The 22,074-nt window shown below is 39.1% G+C and overlaps 1 protein-coding gene across 1 annotated transcript in view; it reads right to left on the reverse strand.

Moving 5' to 3' along the window:
- Positions 1–731: 731 nt before the first annotated feature.
- Positions 732–22,074, reverse strand: part of LOC139693542 (uncharacterized) — a 54,307-nt gene continuing 32,964 nt past the window's right edge. The window contains exons 8-10 of the mRNA XM_071591742.1: positions 3,812–4,007; positions 1,019–1,169; positions 732–785 (exon numbers count right to left, since the gene is read on the reverse strand). Of these exons, the coding sequence (XP_071447843.1) occupies positions 732–785; positions 1,019–1,169; positions 3,812–4,007 (401 nt within the window). The remainder of the gene's footprint in view (positions 786–1,018; positions 1,170–3,811; positions 4,008–22,074) is intronic.

A 22,074-nucleotide genomic window follows, 5' to 3' on the forward strand; every position in this document is an offset into this window, starting at 1 on the left:
GACCATTTTTCGCGACCTACATAATTACTCACCATATCAATCGATGTTTCAACAAGCCTTATCTTAACATCCACTCTCAACGTCCCTTACATAACTTCTTTCTTTTTCTAAACACGTCTGTTCCTAACCTAATGTTTCGTCTTATGAATGAAGTTGCCCTAGAGCACACACATTCCAGATTCTTAATTTTATTGTAATTCTATAAATGCATTAATTATAATTATTGAAATTGTCTGATTATGCAATGTACTCTTTCTTTGGGAGGAATGGGAGGAGGAGGAAAAACATGAATAGGAAGAAGATTAAGAGGAGGATAATGAGGAAGTGGATGAAGGGGGATATGAAGGAGACGATGAAGGAGAGGGGGAAGATGAAGGGGAAAGGAGGATGTGGCGAGCAGGCAACATTGGTGGAGGGGACGCCACCCCCTTCAATGTTAGAAGGGCACAACATATTAACCACCCCTTTGCGCCCCATCCTCCGGGAGCTGTGAGAGAACATCAAGCTCCGGTTCTCCAGCGTAGGGCCAGCTTTCCCCCTCCAGGACTCCAACAGCCACCCCTCCAAAGGAGTCACTCCTTTTAAGAAGGTAAGATTCCAAAGAGCATTCAGAGATACCTCACTCCAATCCCTAATTTTTGCAAAAATACTCTCTATTCACCCTTCTGCAAATTCTCCCCTTTCAACTACCAATTTATGCTGCATTCATTCTGGGCCCTCCTCACGTACCCTCATTCCTCACGCAAAAGCAAAACAGATTCCTCCCCCCCCCCAAAGCATGGAACCTAGATTGGAGCATTTAGAGTAACATTCTGACACAAACATATGTAAAAGGGCTAAAAATATGTAAATTTCTATGGATAGCTATTAACAAAAAATGTTGCCGTGCCAAGTTATTAAATTTTGCAGAATAGCTATTAATTGGACATGACTATCAGCTAATATATTAAAAGAAATAGTAAGACTCCCACTCCTCCCCCTCTCCCTCATCTTCCCCTTCATATCCCCCTTCATCCACCTCCTCCTCTGCTTCCTCATCCTGCTCTTCCATCACTTCATCCAACTCCACCTCTCCCTCTTTCACCTCCACCACTTCCTTCTTCACCACCACCAATTCTTCAACACTACGAACTCCTTCTCCCTCCATGTCCTCCATCTCCACCGCTATTCTGCAGCAACCTGCAAAGCCAAAGTAAAAACATTTATTCACACATATTCATTTACACATGATCCTTCCTATTTTAGACAACACGCCTTCCCCTTTCAAAGCTTAGACATCCATTGCAAGTAATAAGACTTCCGTCCCCTACAAAATATTACGATACCATCTTCCTGACTGAACATTCATTCATTTCCTCCAATGCATTCAATTCACATCCAAATGTTTACCTCATAATTTTAAGTTCTCGAACTGATGAAGACTCCCGATATGCATATGCCTTTCCACTATTTCGCAAATGAATCCAGCCCTTCGTGCTCCCGCCTCACTTGAAGCAAATATGCCCACTGTCAGTGTCACTCGTCAGGCGAGACGCGGCGATACTTGCCTACGTCTCCACCCCTCCACGATTCTCTATCTCGGGTAAGTGTAGAATGCGGTAGGAGGGTTTACGCATGTTTGAGAGGCGGGTTGGATTAGATCATCCTAGAGTATCAAGGTATCCACGATAACCTTTCGAAAGTTAAAATAGATCCACGCCGGCAACCGAAGTCATCATTCTGTGTCCCCATGATAATATCATGTTATGTGTTTGTCATAATGATTTCTGCATGAATGTATACCATGTTTTGTTTGTGGATTGTATAAATTTGCGGCTTTTGCCTGCGATTTTTTTCGTAGTTACGGCTACTGCCCTAACACCCCCCCTGCCACTCGCCCTTGTGGCGGCTTGCAGGGCACTATGTAGATGTATATGAAGGATAGGAGCCAGACGAAATGTTGTCCGCGCAGCGTCTGTGCCCCAGTAAGGCGGGTGCAAAGGCGTCTGACCACAGTGGAGCGGTCATTGAGGGAAAGAGATAGGCTAAGTTAAATGTTTATGTAGGAGTTCATAAAGTAGAGCCGATAGAACATTCTACCTATCTCGGAAGTTTTCTGGACCAAAATGGGCCACTCACCAGGGGCATAAGACGAAGCATTGGGTTAGGCAGAGACGTTTGTAAAAAAGGAAAGAAGTGATGACAGGGACGTTGAGTATGGATGTTAAGAAAAGGTTTGTTGAAACATTGATTGATATGGTGAGTAATTATGTAGGTCGCGAAAAATTGTCTTTGAAGCTAGTTGAATGACATAGACTTGAGGCTTTCGGAATGTTGCTTTGGAGAAGGATGAAGTGGACATAAATGGGATTACAAACAGTGAATGGCTTGGTAAGGTGGGGGAGGAGAGGGGATTTTTGGAAGAAATCATAAGAAGGCAGGATGAAGGGCATATTGGTGGTGGTGGTATTACGGTGTTGAAGACTTTGATGAAGGGTGGAGAATGATATGCAAACGTGGAAGGGGATTGAATAAGATAGGAATGTTGACGGAAGAAAGAGAGAAGGATGTATGCAAAATTAGTGAGGGACCTACTGTAGTCCTTAATTTCAGATTGTGCATTTGTATAGGCGATAAAAATTAATAAATTTTGTATTATTGCACGGGGTTGATTCATCCAAAACCTACCTTAATCGGCAGAGTGCCATATAACATTGTGTATAATCAGACTCTGCCACATACCCTGGCGCTTATCTGAAAGATAAGATGTACGAGTATATGTAAATATTCGCAAATGGGAGAAGTATTTACATAGCAACAGAATTTCAACAGAATTCTTATCTACGAATTCCATCCAAGAAGGACGAAGAAATATTTATGAACACATTTGATTTTTTTTGGTAAAAAATTAGAAAAACCACCGCTTTGAGGAAAATGATGGGAAAAATTATGGCGCTAGCTAGACATGAAACATGTAGTCAAATAGTTTGCAGTTAAAAATTAGGTAAACCTGTATACGCCCATATAATAATATTTATAACAATCATGGAAACAAGACCGTTCTCTTCTTTCTCTCTCTGTATTGCATTCATCAATACATGCACACGCAGATTCTGATACAAAAATCTGCCAAAGGGCGAAATATATTCAAAGTTCTATAGATGGCTAATAACCAAAAAAATTGCCCTGCCATATTATTGAATTTTGCAGAATAGCTATTGATTGGACATGACTATCACCTGATATATTTAAAGAAATAGTAAAAATATTACTCCAAATGCTCCAATCTAGGTTCCATGATTTGGGGGGGAGGGAATTTTTTTTGAGGGATGAGGGTACGTGAGGAGGCCCCAGAATGCAAGCAGCATAAATTGGTAGTTGAAAGGGGAGAAATTGCAGAAGGGGTGAAGAGAGAGTAGTTTTGTAAAAATTAGGGATTGGAGTGAGGTATCTCTGGATGCTTTATGGAATCTTACCTTCTTAAAAGGATTGACTCCTTTGGAGGGGTGGCTGGTGGAGTCCTGGAGGGGGAAAGCTGGCCCTACGCTGGAGAACCAGAGCTTGATAATCTCTCACAGCTCCCGGAGGATGGGGCGCAAAGGGGTGGTTAATATGTTGTGCCAATCTAACATTGAAGGGGGTGGCGTCCCCTCCACCAATGTTGCCTGCTCGCCACATCCTCCTTTCCCCTTCCTCTTCCCCCTCTCCTTCATCGTCTCCTTCACATCCCCCTTCATCCACTTCCTCATTATCCTCCTAATCATCTTCCTCCTCTTCATGTTCTTCCTCCTCCTCCCATTCCTCCCCCTCTCCCTCATCGTCTTCTTCATACTCCTCGTCATCCACATCGTGCTCTTCCTCCTCATCCTCCTCTTCCATCGCTTCCTCATCGTTCACATCTCCCTCCTTCGCCTCCACATCTTTCTTCTTCACCTCCACCACTTCTTCCTTCGCCTCCACCAATTCTTCAACACTCCCAATTCCTTCTCCCTCCATGTCCTCCATCTCCACCTCTTTTCTGAAGCAACCTGCAAAGTCAAAGTAAAAACATTTATTCACACATATTCATTTACGCATGATCCTTCCTATTTTAGACAAAATGCCTTCACCTTTCAAAGCCTAGACTTCAATTTCAAATAAAACCATCACCAATTCCGTCCCCTACAAAATATTACGATAACATCTTCCTGACTGAACATTCATTCATTTCCTCCAATGCAAATAACAGTTGATTAGTGTTTCTCAAGTATAATGAAGGATATATCTGGTCCTGGATATTGATAACCCATTGTTCAGCACTAAGGGGGAATCTTCCCTTATGGGAGTTGAATTTTTTTAAAGAATACATGCATGGCAACCATAAATGCTATTATTTCTAACGATCTCCCTGATAACTGTACGCCTGTCTAATTTTTTAAATACTTTTAGTATGTAAAAAGCAATAATAGAACTGAAACAACTATATATTATACTATTGAGTAGATTTTATCAAAATTTGTGGAGAGACTAATATCTGCTACTTACCGCATAAGGCTCCCATTTTTCTTTATTGTTGAAGAGTCCTTGGTAACAGCTAAGTAACATCATTTCCATTCCCTTGTTTTGAAACGTGCTTCACTTGTTTATTTAAACTTTACACAAGAAATATTATGCACTGATTTGCACAATTGGGTTTCATGTTTACTTTGTTTACATAATGATATTTATGATAATCTCTCCAGCGTATAAGAAACTTAAATTATTGCGGTAATGGTTAAAGATTATCCCGAGGAAGAATCCGGTGTAGTTGGCCGATCATTCACCAGTTATTTCTTCGAAATAAAGTATATTATCATTCCCTAGGTCACTCTTAAATTCCATTTTATCCCACTCGATAGACCAAAGTAAAGTTCTGCTTCTAATTTGTGACTATGAAGAGCTTACAATGTGTTTTTATTAGTCATTCCTTATGCGTTCTTAAATTATTTTAATAAAGTCTAAACTGATTTTAAGTTCGGCCCCATACTGCACCAATAATATAATGAAAAATATTAAAATGCAAACTCTGTTTAGCTTCGTCTTACTGATTTAAAAATCAGCGTTTAAGTATTCTGTGATCTTAGAATAAATGCCCCTTGAGGTATAAATATTCTTCTCCGGACACAAGAGCAGGATCTACTTGGAAAACTTCTGACCACCACCATACTTTGCGAGAGGGAGGGGGAGAGAGGAATCGACGCCGTGAAAAAGTCGAGTTCTTGGGAAAGATAATCTTATTTAAGGATGGGTCTGCCCCTAATCGGTTCCTGCGTACTTTTTTCAGTCCCAAACTATATGGAAAGATTTATCAAATACTTAAACACGGGTAAAACTATGGCTTATAACTCATGATAAAGTAGCGCAATAAATGGAGATTACATTCCTTTCAACGATTTTCCACGTGGTCATCCTCAAAAATATTCCTCCGAATTTATCATTTAATTTACTTGTGAAGTTATCTTCTTCTCTTTCGAGTGAAGCCTTTGAAAAAGATGAGCAACAAAAATGATCTCAAATAAGAATTATATTCTCATACGCATCGCCAAAATGTTTACCTCATAATTTTAAGTTCTCGAAGTGATGAAGACTCCCGATATGTATATACCTTTCCGCTGTTTCGCAAATGAATCGCAATATCGCAAATAATTGCTGCTTCCTACAAATCATTTCCAAAAACTTCTCCTCCCTCCCCTTCCATACTGCAAACTTGTTGTTTTAATTTCATTCCCATTTGATTTTTTCCCATCTCCAAGCCATGTCATAAGCTTTCTGTATATGCTTAGCCACTGGCATGTTTTAACTGGAGACTTAGCAGCACAATTTGTTTAAATAAGTGCTCCTTTTCTCTGCTTCTTTCTCTGTCTTTCTGCAAGGCAGATTGGTGTCTGGCGCACAGTGCCTTGTTTTCCCTCACTGTTTCCCCACCTCTCCTGCCTTTGACTCACCCGACATACACTCCTCTTGCATTCATTTTGTCTTTATTCTCAAATCCCATCTTTTTCATTCCTTGGTTCATAGTTGGTCACCTTTTTGGGATAAATAGCTCACATTGGCAGATGAGGAGGGTGGAAGGGGAGGTTAAGATGTGGTTGAAGCTCCTTAAGAAAAAATTATGAATCTATCAATAAGTCTGTTCAAGCATGATGTGAATTTAATTATTAGCCCAGATGACTTTCCATAAAATAAACCCATTTGATACAGTAATTTATAAGTTTCATGTTCCATTGTACCTCATCTCCCTTTTTTGAATGGAAAGTGATTCCATTTAAATGATGTTATTTTAACTTAATCTTATAATTTCCACATTTATATGATATTTTCTAAATATATTTTGAAATGTCTGAAATAAGAATGCTTTAAAAAATTCATTTGATCAACATCTGCAAACATTTTAATGCATTTTAGATTTAAATTCCTAGCATGGTATTTATGAGACATGATCTGAAGTTATTCATTTGAGAAAGCCATTCTTAACCATCGCTTAATCACAGACATATTCATCTAAAGGTGTTCCACCCATTAGATCTATACAAACGAATAAAATATTTAAATTGAGTGAAGTAGCAGTAGTCGTTAATTAAATAATTTCCAATAAATTGTCATGATTAAATCGAATTTGTTTCACTAAAATACCGTTTGTATGACATTCATTTCCATTTAAATTAAAGCCAAAGCATTTTAATGAAGGTCTCTGATATTTCAACGAGTTTATATGCATAGATTTCAACTGCAAGTGTCCATGTTCTTTAATTTTTGAAGGTAAACCACCCTTTCAATCTTAAAACCTAAAATATTTCCTCAGTCCTTTTGAGCATGCAATTATTTACTATTTTGCCCACATCATCTTAAAAGAAATTCCTTTGATGCTTATGCTAAGTGAAAAGAGGAGCATTTGTGGGAATCAAGGTTGATCAGCAAGCTTCCTCACCGAAGGAAAAAAGGAACGACTGTGTATATTTACTTGTTGGTGCCAATTTGTACAGTGCCGTCAGCATCTAAAGAAGGCCATTTCATGTGGAACTACTCCACCCACAACTTTTTGGTTAGTGGATATGATGGTGTTTCGGTAAAATGTTTTGGTTAAAAATGGATATTCGGAATACTGATGTAATTTTAAATACACATTCATCTCAACGAATATATTTATGAATAATAAAGATGAAAGAAACAATAATAAAGTTTGTATAATTTTTAAATCTCCTTCTTGGTGTACCTTTTTAATGTCTAATTATGCCTTTATATTCTACTTCAGAATTAAGGAGAGAAATTCAGGAATAGATTTAAAAAATAAATTCATTTTTCTGAGATTAACAGTAAGATAATGTTGATTTGAATTGTTACCTAAAATACAGAAAACTGGAAATCAATATATTCTAATTATCGCCAAAAAATAATGGCAGTCTGAATATATTTACACTCTCTGCCATACCCACATTCCGCAATGCGGGTTATGTAATTCATTATGAATCAACACAGAATAAGAAGTAGATAGTTTCAATTTGAATGGAGTGCCCATTTTCCCTGCAAATATATATTCGAAACATTGTTATTGAATTGATTGTTTAAAAGCCAACAAACTGTGAAACGGGCATTATTTCATTTAATTATCACCATTAAGTAGTTAATTAGCTTCACTATATGTGAATAATATCTACTATGTAGAGCATTATTAAAATATGAAAAGATGCCTTAATCTGTTTGTCAGTAGCCTGAAATGTCAAATGATTCTAAGGAATTTTACAGCTATTAATATAAATAAGACGCACCCTTCCGATTACTTACAGCAGATTCTTTTAGAATATGCTGGAACTTATCAATGTATTACAATATTAGTGAGTTTAATATTAAATAATGCTCAAACTAAAAATAGGGCCGCAACACTGTATGATTGCAATATCTCCTAGTTCATATTCAGTGTATTTTTTTCAATATACTCGGCCAGTTGTGAGGTATTTAGGAGAAATGTTTGATCGAAAACAGTTTAATATTAGTATATAATAGTATTGTTGAAAAATTCCTCAAGAACTTGATCTCAACGAAGTTTCAATGTTGCAGTTGATCTATGCAATTCTTTCCACTGCACTGTTTGCAACTTCCACATTCTCTTCATTACTGCAGTCTTAGTAGCTAACATTTTAATGATATAAAAGAGTCATTGATAAGATAAAATTCAAAACTTTAATTAATTTCAAAATTATATAAAACATACGTGTCAAATAAAGGGGTTTCATTTTTTGTTGAACAACGCAGCAAACAAAACTTTTTCTGAAGACTCCTCTGGTTTCACAAATCCCATGTCCCTCATATTTCGGGGATAATATTACCACACCTCCAATTAAATTTCTTTGGCACCTAAATTCAAATTAAGTACAGTCAAAAATGTTCTCTGAATATTTTCTCTTGAAGAAATGCGGAAAGATTAATTCAATTCTCTAACACCATGACGTGGAAAAACTAATAATTATGCTTTCCTTTCATAACGGGGCGGGGGTGGATGAGGGAGAGGAGGAAGAAGGGAAAAAAGTCGGGTTGCAAACGGCGTTAATGGGAAGGGCTTTAAGCGTTGATGGGAAGGGCTTTAAGCGTCAGGAAAGGTGATTGGTGGGTTCACAGTTTGGGGAGGGGGGTTGTGGGCTCTTCCTGAGAAGGACAAGGATACTTCCAGGATTACGGGGAGGTAATCAAGCAATAAATTGTTGACCAAATGACCCGTTTTTAAATTTTACCAGATTTCCAGCTCTTCCCACTCGTCCCGCCTTGTTCGTTGTCCCTGTGTAGTATGAGTTCCGGGTTGAAATCACTCATGATTATACTTCCCGAGGATGCTTTGCGAAGTAAGATTGCTTGAGGTCACAATTTCTAAAAGAGTTACTTTTTATGTTCCTCCGCCTGTGGTTTTAATGATCTCCCCGTTTGGCCTATGTACATAGCATTACAGTCCTTACTAGTTAACTTATAAATGCCACTTTTATTTTGTTTTCCCACTTTGTCTTTAGTAGTAATCGAGAATGATTTCCAGTCACTTTTATTGCAAAAGTAAATTCGAAATTTTTCCCAGGGAAAGGGGTTTGCTATTTTTTTGTGAAATTAATCTATAATAAGTGAGTTAACACCATTTGCAACCTATTTCCCCCACATTAATCGTTTTGAACAAAACATTGTTTGCTTTAAAGGAAGTTATTCTTTTTAGTATTTTTAATTGATTTTATTTGTAGCCATTTTCATTGTTAAATTTTTAATCGTTTGAAGTTCTTGCACAAATTTATTTTTGGACAGAGGAATGGCCAACGGTCTATTCAGTTGAAAATGGGAAATGGAAAGCTTATGCGATATGCGATGGCGGGAGTTGAAGGGGATGATGTGGTCTGTGGTGGTACGCTTCCGGAAAAACGAAAATTCAAAGTCCCGTCTATTTCTCTACACCCTGATATCTGGAAAATTTGATTGATTATCCTGTTCTTCCCAACATGTGAAACATTTTCGCATTGGGAATTCATGGTGTCCCTAAAATGTTCTGCCTTCCAGTGCCTGCCCATAGAGCAAAGGAATCGTCTACTTAATGAAATCAACAGTTAATATTTTTTGTAAAAATTAAGGGGCTGCTGAATATTTTTATTTCCAATTCGTCTCTGTACATGTCAGCAAGTAGTTGTGATAACGGGGACCCCTTTGCTAATCCTTCCACTTGTTTTAAGTAATTATTGTCGACTTGGAAATAATTTGGCTCAACACACAATCTTAATAGTGACATGAACTCATTGAGGAAGGGTGGCTCGGCCCCAGCACTTTTCCGCCACTGACAATACCTACCAATCACTTTTTTTGACACAACCTTGTACATATGAGTTAGTAGTGAGGCTCTTTGGGTTTCATGAGTCTTAAATTCCAATTCCCAGGGCCACTCGCTAACAAAGTTTTCACTATGGTTCCCTTATTGCATTAAACTCATTGGTGTTCGTTTGCCATTTTTCCAAGTTTAATAATTTAACACATTGAATTACATTTTAATTTTTTCAGCTGAAATTCACATGTTCAACCACAGGCACCTATCTACCTTCCTGTCCATTTAGTGTACCGGTTGCAGCTGGTTTCTAGCAGTTAAAACATGAATGGCTGGCTGCTGAGTATTTTTTTAAACATTTCATTACTCCACAAATAGATAGGAAAAGTCTTTATTTACATGTTTCATGTTAATAATTGGATTACATCAATTAGGGATAGATTTATTAGTTAAATAAAATAATAATCAACCCGCGCCATGAAAAAACACCGGATTACTTTGAGGCTAGGCACCACTGATGTAAACCACAAAAATTCACAGCAATCAATCCAAAGGTTGTTTTGTTAGTGATGGCAGAGTACACTCAATACTTAGCCCGATAGGGTATTAAATTTACAAGCAATATTTAATCAGGGTTTGGCAACCCCTTCCCAACAAAATCGCATCAGATCGGCAAACCTTCCAAGCCTATGAATTCAATGTAAAACGTCGTTACAATAAACTATAACTACGAGGCTGTCATTGTTTGTCGAAGGGAGTAAGTTGCAAGATGAGATGTCAAAGGTCGTAACATAGTGGCCTCGAGGGGATTTGGATATATCATCCCTGCAACGCCCCTAACTCCTCTTTATCCTCGAAAATTCCGCTACCTTTAACCAATTTGGTAATTTATTAGCGTTTATATACATAGTAGCTACCACAATTAGTGCAATCAATATTAACCACAACGCCATTCATTTTTAATTGGGAGTCTGTCCGACTTTCCAAAAGTAATGAACAAAAAACAAATGGGAATTATGTTAGAATAAAATGACCTAAACCAAAACGAGAATTTAAACGAGCAGAAAACCACATGATATTTTTAGGTGCTGAAAACTAAAATTTTAACCGTTTGATACCTTTGTTAATTGCTCCTGCCAATTCAGGATGGTGCTTATACCCCGCTTCCTTAACTTATCCTTTATCCAAGATTGTTTCTTCCTTCGCCGATACTTAATACCTCTTTCTAAGACGGCCAACAGGTTTATAAACCATCATCCACCAAAATATCCACTGAAAAAAATACGGCAATTGAATTTGCCAACTTTTTAATTGTTGTAAGTGTATGGTAGACGACTATGTCCCGGCCAATTGAATAATTTAATATAATATTTACTAAAGGGAGAATGCGCTCTTGACTATAATGAGGCCTGAAATTTATGTTCAATCACTCCTTGCATTGCTTTAATTTAATTTTATTGATTCTGTCTAATTCCTGAAATGTTAAATAGTTCAACAGCACATCCAGGGGTTGACCTTGCGTCTGTTTAACGAAACCCGGTTCTCGGCTCTAATATCGTTATTAATGGTTGGAGACAGGGTGGATGTCATGTAATATGATGTGTCATTTTCCCGGATCATGACAAGGGCTGTCCTCAATGATTTGCAGACAATATACACAACTGCTCTGGCAACAGGGTAGCTATAGACGGCCCTATTTCCGATCTACTTTCAATAAATAAATATTCTCTTACGTTAATGTCTACATAAACAACACTTAATTCTCTCCAGTCCCACTATAACCCACCAAGGACAAGGAATTACGTAGAGCAGTTACCTGTACATGTACTCTCTGCAACACCAGCTTTCAGGCAGATTCATTACAAGAGGTAATTATCCCATTATACCAGAGCGTTTTTAGACCAGTGCCATGAAAGTAGGTTTTTGTGGACAGAATCAATGTTATCGGTAATTTATCTCGTAGGTTTTTTTTGAAATAGAAATTAGCTTATCCGTGTATTTAACCGAGCAGGTGTACAATGATGACTGGATGAAAATATGTTTTTACATAACGGTTCCCTCCCACATGAAAGTTACCAACAGGAAATTTATTTGAAGACTATTCCATGTACGACTGATAATGAAGAAATAACGAGTATAATATAAAAAATTATATTCCACAGAACGGATTATGTCAAATTTCTCATCTTACATGTGAAAATGGTACCATCAGTAATGATAAAACATAGCTAACATATTCCTTTAGTTTTCAAATCGCAACGAGCACGTTGCCATCGGCAGGCTAATTGCTTCTTCCGGAGGTGGATTGTTTTGAATGCTACACTGGAAATAAATAAATCGCAGGTGTATGTGTCAATAGCAATGGAGGTATGTTTCATCGATTAAGAATAATGAACGTCAACAGATACTGTGTGGAATATAACACAAAGTTGTCATTTCGGGTAGAAGCATGAGTATAGAACGAACAGAAAACTATTTGATGTAGTGTATGCAATAAAGAGCATGCGGCTCCTAACAACCAACCGCATGAAAAATGGAGGTAGATAGTGTCTCCTGCATACTCCCCAAGGAACGTTCTTTAGCCAGCCTTGGGCAACAACACTGCCCCACAGAAAAAAGAGATTTGCTGAGGAAAATATGAACTTAGGGCCTCGCATGAGAAAACAATGCTGGATTACTGGCTGGGACTAAAACTCTTTCTCAAATATTTAACCAGTGGACGCCATAAGATAAGCATCGGATTGCAGCAGTTATCTAGTTCAGTTATTGACGATTAATCTCCACGGATGTGCAGAGAATTCTCGTCTGCAAAGGAAAGCACTGATAATATAAAAACTAAGTGGGGAGAAAAGGAAAGAAATCGAAATGGTTAATGGAAAAGCAGAATTGTTAATCCTGGGAAAACTAAATAATTTGGAACAGGGATATTAAAAAGAAAGGAGTAAGGGTACAGAAAGCGATCCTAGGTTTGGCAATCAGGAGGAGATTTGCAAATCCACATGGAGGAGTAAATCTGAATGCCAGTCAAAGTACACCGACCATGATGTATCATTCAAGGACTCCCGTGCCTGCAGAAAGGAAATATTTATCTCGCGCGTGCATGCAATGTCAACATTTCATAGCTAGACTGATGTCTCCTCCAGAAATCGTTCGACGAAGTTACGTTAGATAAGTGAAAGCAGCGGCTGTGACTATAATGATTGCTTTTTGGTAAACCATTTGAGTGCTATGAACTTGGATAGGCCAATTGCTCTTGTGAATATTTTCAGCCGCAAAAGTGCAAATGGGGTCTTTCATTTAGGTCCGTTATTTTCAGCCGCAAAAGTGCAAATGGGGTCTTTCATTTAGGTCCGTTCGAGTACCCATTCGTTTAAGCAAATGAACACACTTGAATACCACATGAAAACGGAGGAGGTAAATGACCAGCAATGTTTATTAGGTGCGTATTATGTTATAGGTTCAAAAGAAGAATCTATCATATTATCTAACTCCTCTGCTTTTTGCGGAAACACTTAAATGAATAAAGCTATGAATCTATTGCCGCAAAAATTTTTGCAAAATGCAACATTCAGAAGGAATGAGAAGGAAGAAATGAGAGAGGGAGAGAGAAAGATCGTATGCAATGGTTTTATTCACATGGAAAACATGTTTGGGAAAGGGAAACGCTGATAGCTAAGTGGAAGCACAGGGTACAATTTTTGGTATGTTCGCATAAAAAAGAAAACCGAAATACGAATAACTTGACGTAGAAGTCCCGTCTCGATAGATAGTGGTTTCGTGATTTTTACAAATAAACAAGCAAAATTGCTTAATTGTTTCCACCCATAAAAATGATAAAAAGATTGCGGAAATGATCGTTACGGCAAAAGCAATATGCATAGGGAGTGAGAAGGAAGGAAAAAATAAATAGAAACAAGGAGAGAGAGAAAGGTTGCACGAGTTTCCTTTTGCATTTTTTGGGATTCGTCAGAAGGTGAGAACGAAGGCCGATGGCCGGTCCTTTACGTCCCTCCTGCAGAAAATACAGAGAGGCACGTCCTACTGATGCCATTGTACAGCGGTCCATTAAAACAGGAATCCGCTGCCTTCGGAAAGAGTGAGTGGAAGGAACGTGAAGATGGATGATCGATAATGAAACAGGAGGAAAGAAAGCGATGAGATGATGCAATATAACAAAATATTAAGAACAATTCTCATGTACATAATACTTTCTTATATTAATACAATCCTAGAATTAATTTTATCTTAATGAAACATTTTATGCCTACATATTGCTATGTTACACGAGGACAAGTGCGCCTAAATCACTGCATGCTATCTCCAAGTTGATGTCATACCTAAATCACTTTAAATTTCCTGCCTAATTTCATCGCTAGGGTCACTTTAATTCACCCCCCATTTCTCTAAGTGCTTTCGTTGCGTCCCTTAGTCCCCATCGGGGGCCCTACCGCGAGGGTGGAGGCCTTGTCTCGATCTAAGGGGGCTTCTACACACTGAACCTGGAACGTAAGGACGTAACGAATCCCTACCTTTGTTACATTGCAATTTCCAACGGCGGCAGATCGTTCTCCATCGACGGTCCCTCAGTGCATTCACACATCACAAACACACGAGCACTGTACAATAAGAAACGCACTATAAAAGCCATGCACTGTACACCACTGACACTAACACGTGATGGCCAATCGCCAACAGTCGCTGGGGTAATCATGGCAGATTCCTTCCTCTCCACAGGAACTAAGAGGCTCCGTGCATGTTCTGTGGAAAGAGAAATGAAATTCCTTGCATTTTGAGTGTTGATGGTGAGGTATTGGAAGTTTATCGGAATGAGAGATTTACATTAACAAGGAAGAAGCACAGTTCACTCCATAACAGGAGAATCTTAGTTTACCTAGGATTATCCGCTGACATCTTACCGGTTTTTCTAGTCTTGTCGTTTATATTCCATGGCATGAGAAGAGAAGTGACCTTAGTAATACGATGAAGATCTCGAAGTACGCACAATGGCTTCCACTCACTCAGCATGGGAATTTAATGATGAAAATGGGACTGTATGTTTAAATAGAGAACTTCGGGTGACTTCCTGTTAGACGGCCTGAATACTCTTGACAACGAGAGCAACGTGGAAAACGAACATTAAATACATTGCACTGGGGTCTCAACGGGGACAGCGACACGAATGGTGATTTGCAGCTGAAATATGTGCCCGAGATATAAGGAGGATTGAATACTTCGACACCAGCAGACGGAGTGCGACAGAGGCGCCGTATTCAGGCAGAAACAATGCCCGTCACGTCTCGTTGGGAAATAATAAGCAGGATGTCATGAATTTATGAGTAATGGCAATCAACAATGCAACAATTTAATGCGACCTTGAAGAAACGAAAGAAGATTGCTCATTATTGTAAAGGAATGAGGTGAACTGTTGAAATTGTACATTTGTTGATATTATTTTTAGATTCGTGAAATTAGAGCAGAACTATGAAAGCTCTTGGACGGAGATTGTTATGGTTCGCATACGTCAATATGAAAGTAATTCTGCAAAGGACATTGTTTGAAAAATAGGAGAAAATATAATTCCGGAAAGAATGGAGCGACTGGAAAGATGAGCCAGAAATTAAAGTATTGGCGACACGAGTTTAAGATAAAGGAAATATCCGACACTCATTCTTCTGACTTGCTAAAACCTTTAAGATGACCATTGAGGAAGAAATCCGGTTACATTATTAAGGAAAAAATTGTTTGCTGCGAACAGAAAGAGCAATGATTTCTCGAAGGAAATCAAATCCTTCCATATTTGGGAGAACCGATGCCTTAACTTTAGAATCTTTAAGTGAACCCAGGACCAGCAAGACAAAGTATGGTACATTTGTAAAATGGCTATGCGGTTATTCTGAACGCAATATGCAATTCAATGAGCGTCAACGACGATATTTTAACGAGGCAATTTCTGGCGGAATGGACTAAAATTGACTAAAATTTAAACAGACCATTTGTAATTGAAAAAAGGAATCACAACCACTGGTATATGGAAAGAAACAGTTTAGATGAGCAATAAGCAACGTGCAACAAAATAATTTCACAACTCTTTAAGAAAAAACCAAAGGTTGTGACAAATGTAACTTAAGAGGAGTAGTAGAATGCCAGTGAGTTGTTACAACTGAAACAGAAGAAATAGCATTTGAATTAATAAAAACTACAGGCCTTTTAAGTAATCTACCATTTTCGATTGGCTTAGTGACATCATTATAACATTAGATCCGTCCGACAACGAAATTTTTCTAAGAGTTCTTACGGTGGGTGAAGTTTAACGCCGCATGCAATTACATGAAGTTAGAAAAATTCATTCAGAAGGAGTAAAGGGGTGTGGAATATGGAAATTACTCGTTTCTTAATGGACTAACCATAAAACTACCACCGTGAAGCGTTGATCGTAATGAACACGTGGTTGTGCGAACATTGCTCCTATATGTTCATAATTCGGGAATGAAATGACTTGCATCTTCCTCGACGGATGAAGGCCCCTCCTCGTACCCTGATGCGATGTAAACGACGACCCTGGACTTCAAATCTTACGAACTGAAAGGAACGGCTTCCTGCACAGACCAAATGTTAGAGGCAAAAGAATGTTGTCGAGTCCCGCTCGCCTTTAAATCGGGAAGAGCTAGGAAAAGAGGGTGGGCGGGAGGGGATGAAGGAGAAGGGAGGGCGAGTGAACAACTAAAGGGGTGAGTGGTGTGGGGGGGGGAGAACATTTGGGGGAGGAGGAGGCCAACTAGGATCGAGCGGATAGCCACGTATATGAGGAGGCGGAAAAGAGTGGGCAACCGAACGCAAAGAGAGAAGGAAGTGGAGAAAGGATGATGGGAGAGGAGGAAGGAGGGTCAACCAAATGCACCGAAGTTAGTGGCGAGACTGCCGGTCGCGGTGAGGGAGCCCATAGACCTGGAGAGAGGGAAAGGAGGTGGGTGAAGGCGATGACTGTTGGGTACTCCGGAATGGCCTTCACGAGAGTCGAATGGGCACCGCGGAAGGAGGGAACGACCCCTCGTGCACTCCCTCCGGCACATCCCACAGGCCAGGTCACGGCCTCAAAGTCACGCCACGAGGGCACCAAACAGGGCCCGACCGACAGGGGTTCGAGCGACATAGCTATGTAGCGAATATAGCTATGTATAAACATTTGGGAATACAAGCGAGGAATGGCTAGACATAGAAAGGGAGAAGAGGGGATTGTTGGAAGAAATCATAAGAAGCATATTGGTGGGTATTACGGTGTTGAAGACTTTGATGAAGGGTGGAGAATGATAGGCAAACGTGGAAAAGTAGGGAATAGGATAGGGTTTTTGACGGAATGAAGAGAGACGTATGTATGCGATATTTGAGAGGGACCTACTGTAGTCCTCAATTTCAGATTGTGCATTTGTAGTAGTAGTTTTGAGGGGAGGCGACCGACAGCTAAGGTCATTTGCGCCATAGGGGATGGACAGGAAAGGATGAAGGGTGGAGAGAAACCCGGCGTCGGCATTAGCCTACTCTTTACGAAAGGCGCCAAGGGGTCCGCAGTTTAACGTCCCATCCGACGGACGGCGTACTCCCTCAAAGTGCCCTCCACAAAGCACCTCAAGTAGGGATCGAGATACCTCTGATTGTGCATTTGTATAGGCGTTGAAAATAAATAAATTATGTATGATTGAAATGGCTGTATTTATCGAAAACCTACCTTCAGCTGTATAATACCATGCAAAATGGTTTAAAATCAAACCCTGCCACGAACCTTGGCGCTTCTCTTAAAGAAACCAGGTGCGAATATATGTAGATATTCACATGATGGAGAAGTATTTACAAATCAACAGAATTCTTCTCTAATCCCACTTGAGAAGGGTGGAAAAATATTTATGAGCACGTAATCCTCGGGAAGTATTATCACGAGTGATTTCAACCCGGAACTCATACACCACAGGGACAACGAACAAGGATGGACAAGTGGGCAGAGCTGGAAATCGGGTAAAATATAAAAACGGGTCATTTTGTCAACGATTTATTGTTTGAATACCTCTCCGCAATCCTGGAGGTATCGTTTTTCTACACAGAAAGAATTTACTCCCCCCCCCCCCGAACTGTGAACCCATCAATCACTTTTTCTGACGCATCTTCGCCCCTCTCCCCAATCCCATCATGGCCGATCGCAACCCCACTTTTTTTCCCTCCTTCCTCCTCTCTCTCATCCACCCCCTCCCCGTTATGAAAGCAAAGCATAAGTATTAGTTTTTCCACGTATGGTTTTAGAGAATTGAATTATTCTTTCTGCATTTCGTGATGACAAAATATTCTGAGAACATTTTTGACTGTGCTTAATTGGAATTTTGGTGCCAAAGAAATTTAATTGGAGGTGAGGTAATATTATCCCTGAAATATGAGTGACATGACATTTGTGAAACCAAAGGAGTCTTCAGAAACAGTTTTGTTTGCTGCATTGTTCAACAAAAAATGAAACCCCTTTATTTGACACTTATGTTTTATATAATTTTGAAATTAATTAAAGTTTTGAATTTTATCTTATCAATGATTCTTTTGTAACATTAAAACGTTAGCTACTAAGACTGCAGTAATAAAGAGCATGTGGAGGTTGCAAACAGTGCAGTGGAAAGAATTTCATAGCTCAACTGCAACATAGAATATTTGTTGAGGTTAAGTTCTTGAGGAATTTTTCAACAATATTATTATATTCTAATATTAAACTGTTTTCGATCAAACATTACTCCTAAATATCTCACAACTGGCCGAGTATATTGAAAAAAATACATTGAATATGAACTAGGATATATTGCAATCATACAGTGTTGCGGCCCTATTTTTAGTTTGAGAATTATCTATTATTAAACTCACTAATATTGAAATACATTAATAAGTAAGTAATGGGAAGGGCAGTGTTTTATCTAATATTAATCGTACCCCAAAGTCGAGCGATTTTCAAAGCCAAATATAAAATACCCAAAGCACTTTGTATGGCCATAAAAAAATTGAATTAGGAAATTGCACGTTGGTGCCTCTAATGGGAAAAGGATGTATTAGGATGTACTGGTATTTGAGAAGGTATCCACTAGTGTCGGTATGCGCCATCTATTGGCCGGATCCTACACCAATCCGCTAATTAATTTTGCTCACTAATTGCCAGGAAAGTGTCACCAGAGATTTTGATGGTTGGTTCAGGACGGCGCAGGGGATCAGAAAAACAATTAAATGTTGAATATTCCTGTGAAAAGGGCTGCCATTTTTTCCGTCGCCCCGCCGCCTGGCTGGAAAAAATTGCAGCCCTTTTCACAAAAATTCTCAATAGAGGTTTATCAAAGCCAACCTACAAGTTTATTATTGTTGTTGGATAATCTAAATGAAAATAACATCCTAGTCAACATAAGCTAAGTACTTATAATTGTTTCGTCTAAATCCATGATACTTAAAGTCAAACTTGAAAACAATTCGAAAATCAACCTAATCAAATGATTAAACAAGAGTAGCCACAGTGATCAGCTCAAAGATCGAGTTTTATAAATATGAGTGAGTAGCTGACCTCACAAAGGCCAATGGCATGCAGGATTTAATGTTGGCATAATACCTCGCACCCAGTTGTCAAGGTGTATGGCAAATTAGGGCTAAATTAAGGAATGGAGATGAGGTAGTTCATTTCCTTGGGCTGGCTGTGGTTTTCATATTGAATACCCTAGGAACAATAGAATTACAGTAAATAAGGGAATTTTCCAAAGTCACCAGGAATCAGGCCAGGCCCTTCAGAGTTAAACTGAACCATCCAAACCCTTGGCTACAACATCTCCCTGAAATATTGATTGCATAAAAATTTTACATCATAAGATTATGTTAATTTAATGATGACAAATAATAAACGACTTTCTTCAACAAATAATAGGATATCAACAATCCTGCATCATTGGGATGATTACAAATTAGGCTTTTTTTGGTTACTTTTTGCATCGTTGTTCCAAAGATGTGATGCTTTCAACATAGGCTACTCAACTCTCAAAAAAAGCTAATTTGAATTGGTAATTGCACCTTAGGTGTCAAACTGATATATTTTCTAGTCATATTAATACAAAAAATATCTACATTAACTCACTTGATTTGGCTCATACTACATATTTAAGAAGTGGCCTTGGAAAACCTTTTGCCACAGCCAATAAAAGGTGCCATATTTCACAACTAAGTTTTCACTGTGGAGTGATTTTTTAATTAGGTTAAAAATATTTCACAATAAAAGGTAAATAAAACATACTTTTTACTAATATTACTAAATAATAAAATTAATTCCTAAATAATATATTAGTTCATCGGTAAGTAAAGGTATAAAGTTGGTAATTTTCAACCTTGCCAAAAAAGAAAACCTGATATCACACATTACAATAAATCCTTCCGTTTAACATTCATTCTACCTCGCTTCAATCCACCAGATGTCCCCAGTATATTCCTACAGTCGCCTGCCTCTACTAATTTTCTCCCCTTTAATAAACTCAATGTCAGGCATGATTGCTTGGAAATTAATTTCTGAATGAAAGGAGAATGCGACGTATTTCCTGCAAAACTTTTATTTGAGGTACCCACAGATTATAACCTTGCATTGAAACTAGTAGTTGAAAATGTAAAGTTTTGTGAGAAATGAATGGTAATCATCTGTTCTAGTATTTATACTTCTGTTCTAGTCATAGTAATACTTGGAAAGTGAGTGAAAATAATTGACAAATTGTCTCAGTAGAGCCAGAGCAACCTAATGTTATAAGATTTCACCCATAATTTTTCTTCTTGGCTGCAGGGGAAAATTTTTTCATGTGGTTTTCCTGCAATGGGCGAAAGATGAAATGACGAGGGAAGCTTGACACGTTTCAGTCGAGGAGTGACCTCATCTGAAGCGTATCTGCAGAGAACAATTAAAAAATATTATTTTTTCAGGACAAAATAAGGGAATTGGTGGCTAATTTCACGGACAATTACATTCCAGTCGCTCGCACACCCGACATTAAGTTTGAGCGCACAGCCTCTGAGCTTGGGTGGGAAGCGCAATACTATTTAAGGTGCCACCGTTGCGTACGAAGGAATGAACTACAAAATCCAGGTTGAATTTTTATCCACTAAACACGCGATCGAATCTGCAAGGCCCTCCCATTTTCGTATCACATACCAGGCGAACGGTAGACCAGGAGGTAATCAGATTATAAATTGTGGAGTTTCTACAATGACCTATATTTGGACGTCGCAAATTTCGATGTGTGTGCCCGCGGCCGTCATTGCAACCTCAGTATTGCCAAGAATCGACAATATTTGTAATTTAAGGTGAAGTGGCCAAAAGCCGAGGATATCAGCGCCAATAGGGATGAATGAGAAAGGAGAAAGGGTGGAAAGAAACCTCAAGTCGGCAAGGGTCAACTCCACAGTCAACGAAAGGCGCCAAGAAGTTCACAGTTTAACGTCCCCTACGAATGACGGTGCACTCGATCAAACCTTCACGTCGGGTTCGAGACACTACTGAAAAATACCTGCCGCCTCTAGGGTTCAAAGTACCCCCTGGATGGGAAGCCAATACGTTACCCAACGCACCAGCCCGATCTCCGAGTGATGACAATTACTGGACCATCATTAGCAAATTCCCAGGGCAATAACCAACGATAATTGAGCCAATCTTAAGACCGGATTTACCACGTACATCAACCCTTTGCTCGGTGTATGGATGCATGGATGCCCGAAAAAGAAAGCTCATTCCAAAATAATTTTTGTAGGCTGACTACATACTTAACAACATGCAACCGTCAATTTTGGAAAGTGGCCCAAAGATCTAGAAAATCGAAACCTGACAATTAGAAAATTGATACACTGAACACGTTTATGAAGACGCCTAATCTACCACTGTATGTTCACACGTGGGATCGCATTAAAAACGGCACTCACAAAAGATACACAGAGGTAGAGCTGCCCGTGATTTCGACTGCTTATTAATCTCCTGAGTAGCGCGACGATATGCCCTCGCGAGCTCCACGAACTCAGGGAGAGCGAAGAGTCCGTCCGCTTCGATCGACTGTCTCATCCCGACTCTCAAAGTGAACTGCGAGACCAAATGCCCCTCGCCAAGGTAAGGCGTAGGCGGGGGCGGCTAGGGGGTGTTTAATGAGTGGGAGACTTGGCAATGGGTTGAAAAGGAAGGAATACAAACAGGCGGTAGAGAAAATAAGGCAGGGTTGCCCATTATCACCGTTGCTGTTCAACCTGTATGCAGAGGAAATGATCAAAGAGGC

Source organism: Hetaerina americana, unplaced genomic scaffold, assembly GCF_022747635.1.
Source record: "Hetaerina americana unplaced genomic scaffold, ioHetAmer1.1.p SCAF_5, whole genome shotgun sequence".
Lineage (NCBI taxonomy): Eukaryota > Metazoa > Arthropoda > Insecta > Odonata > Calopterygidae > Hetaerina > Hetaerina americana.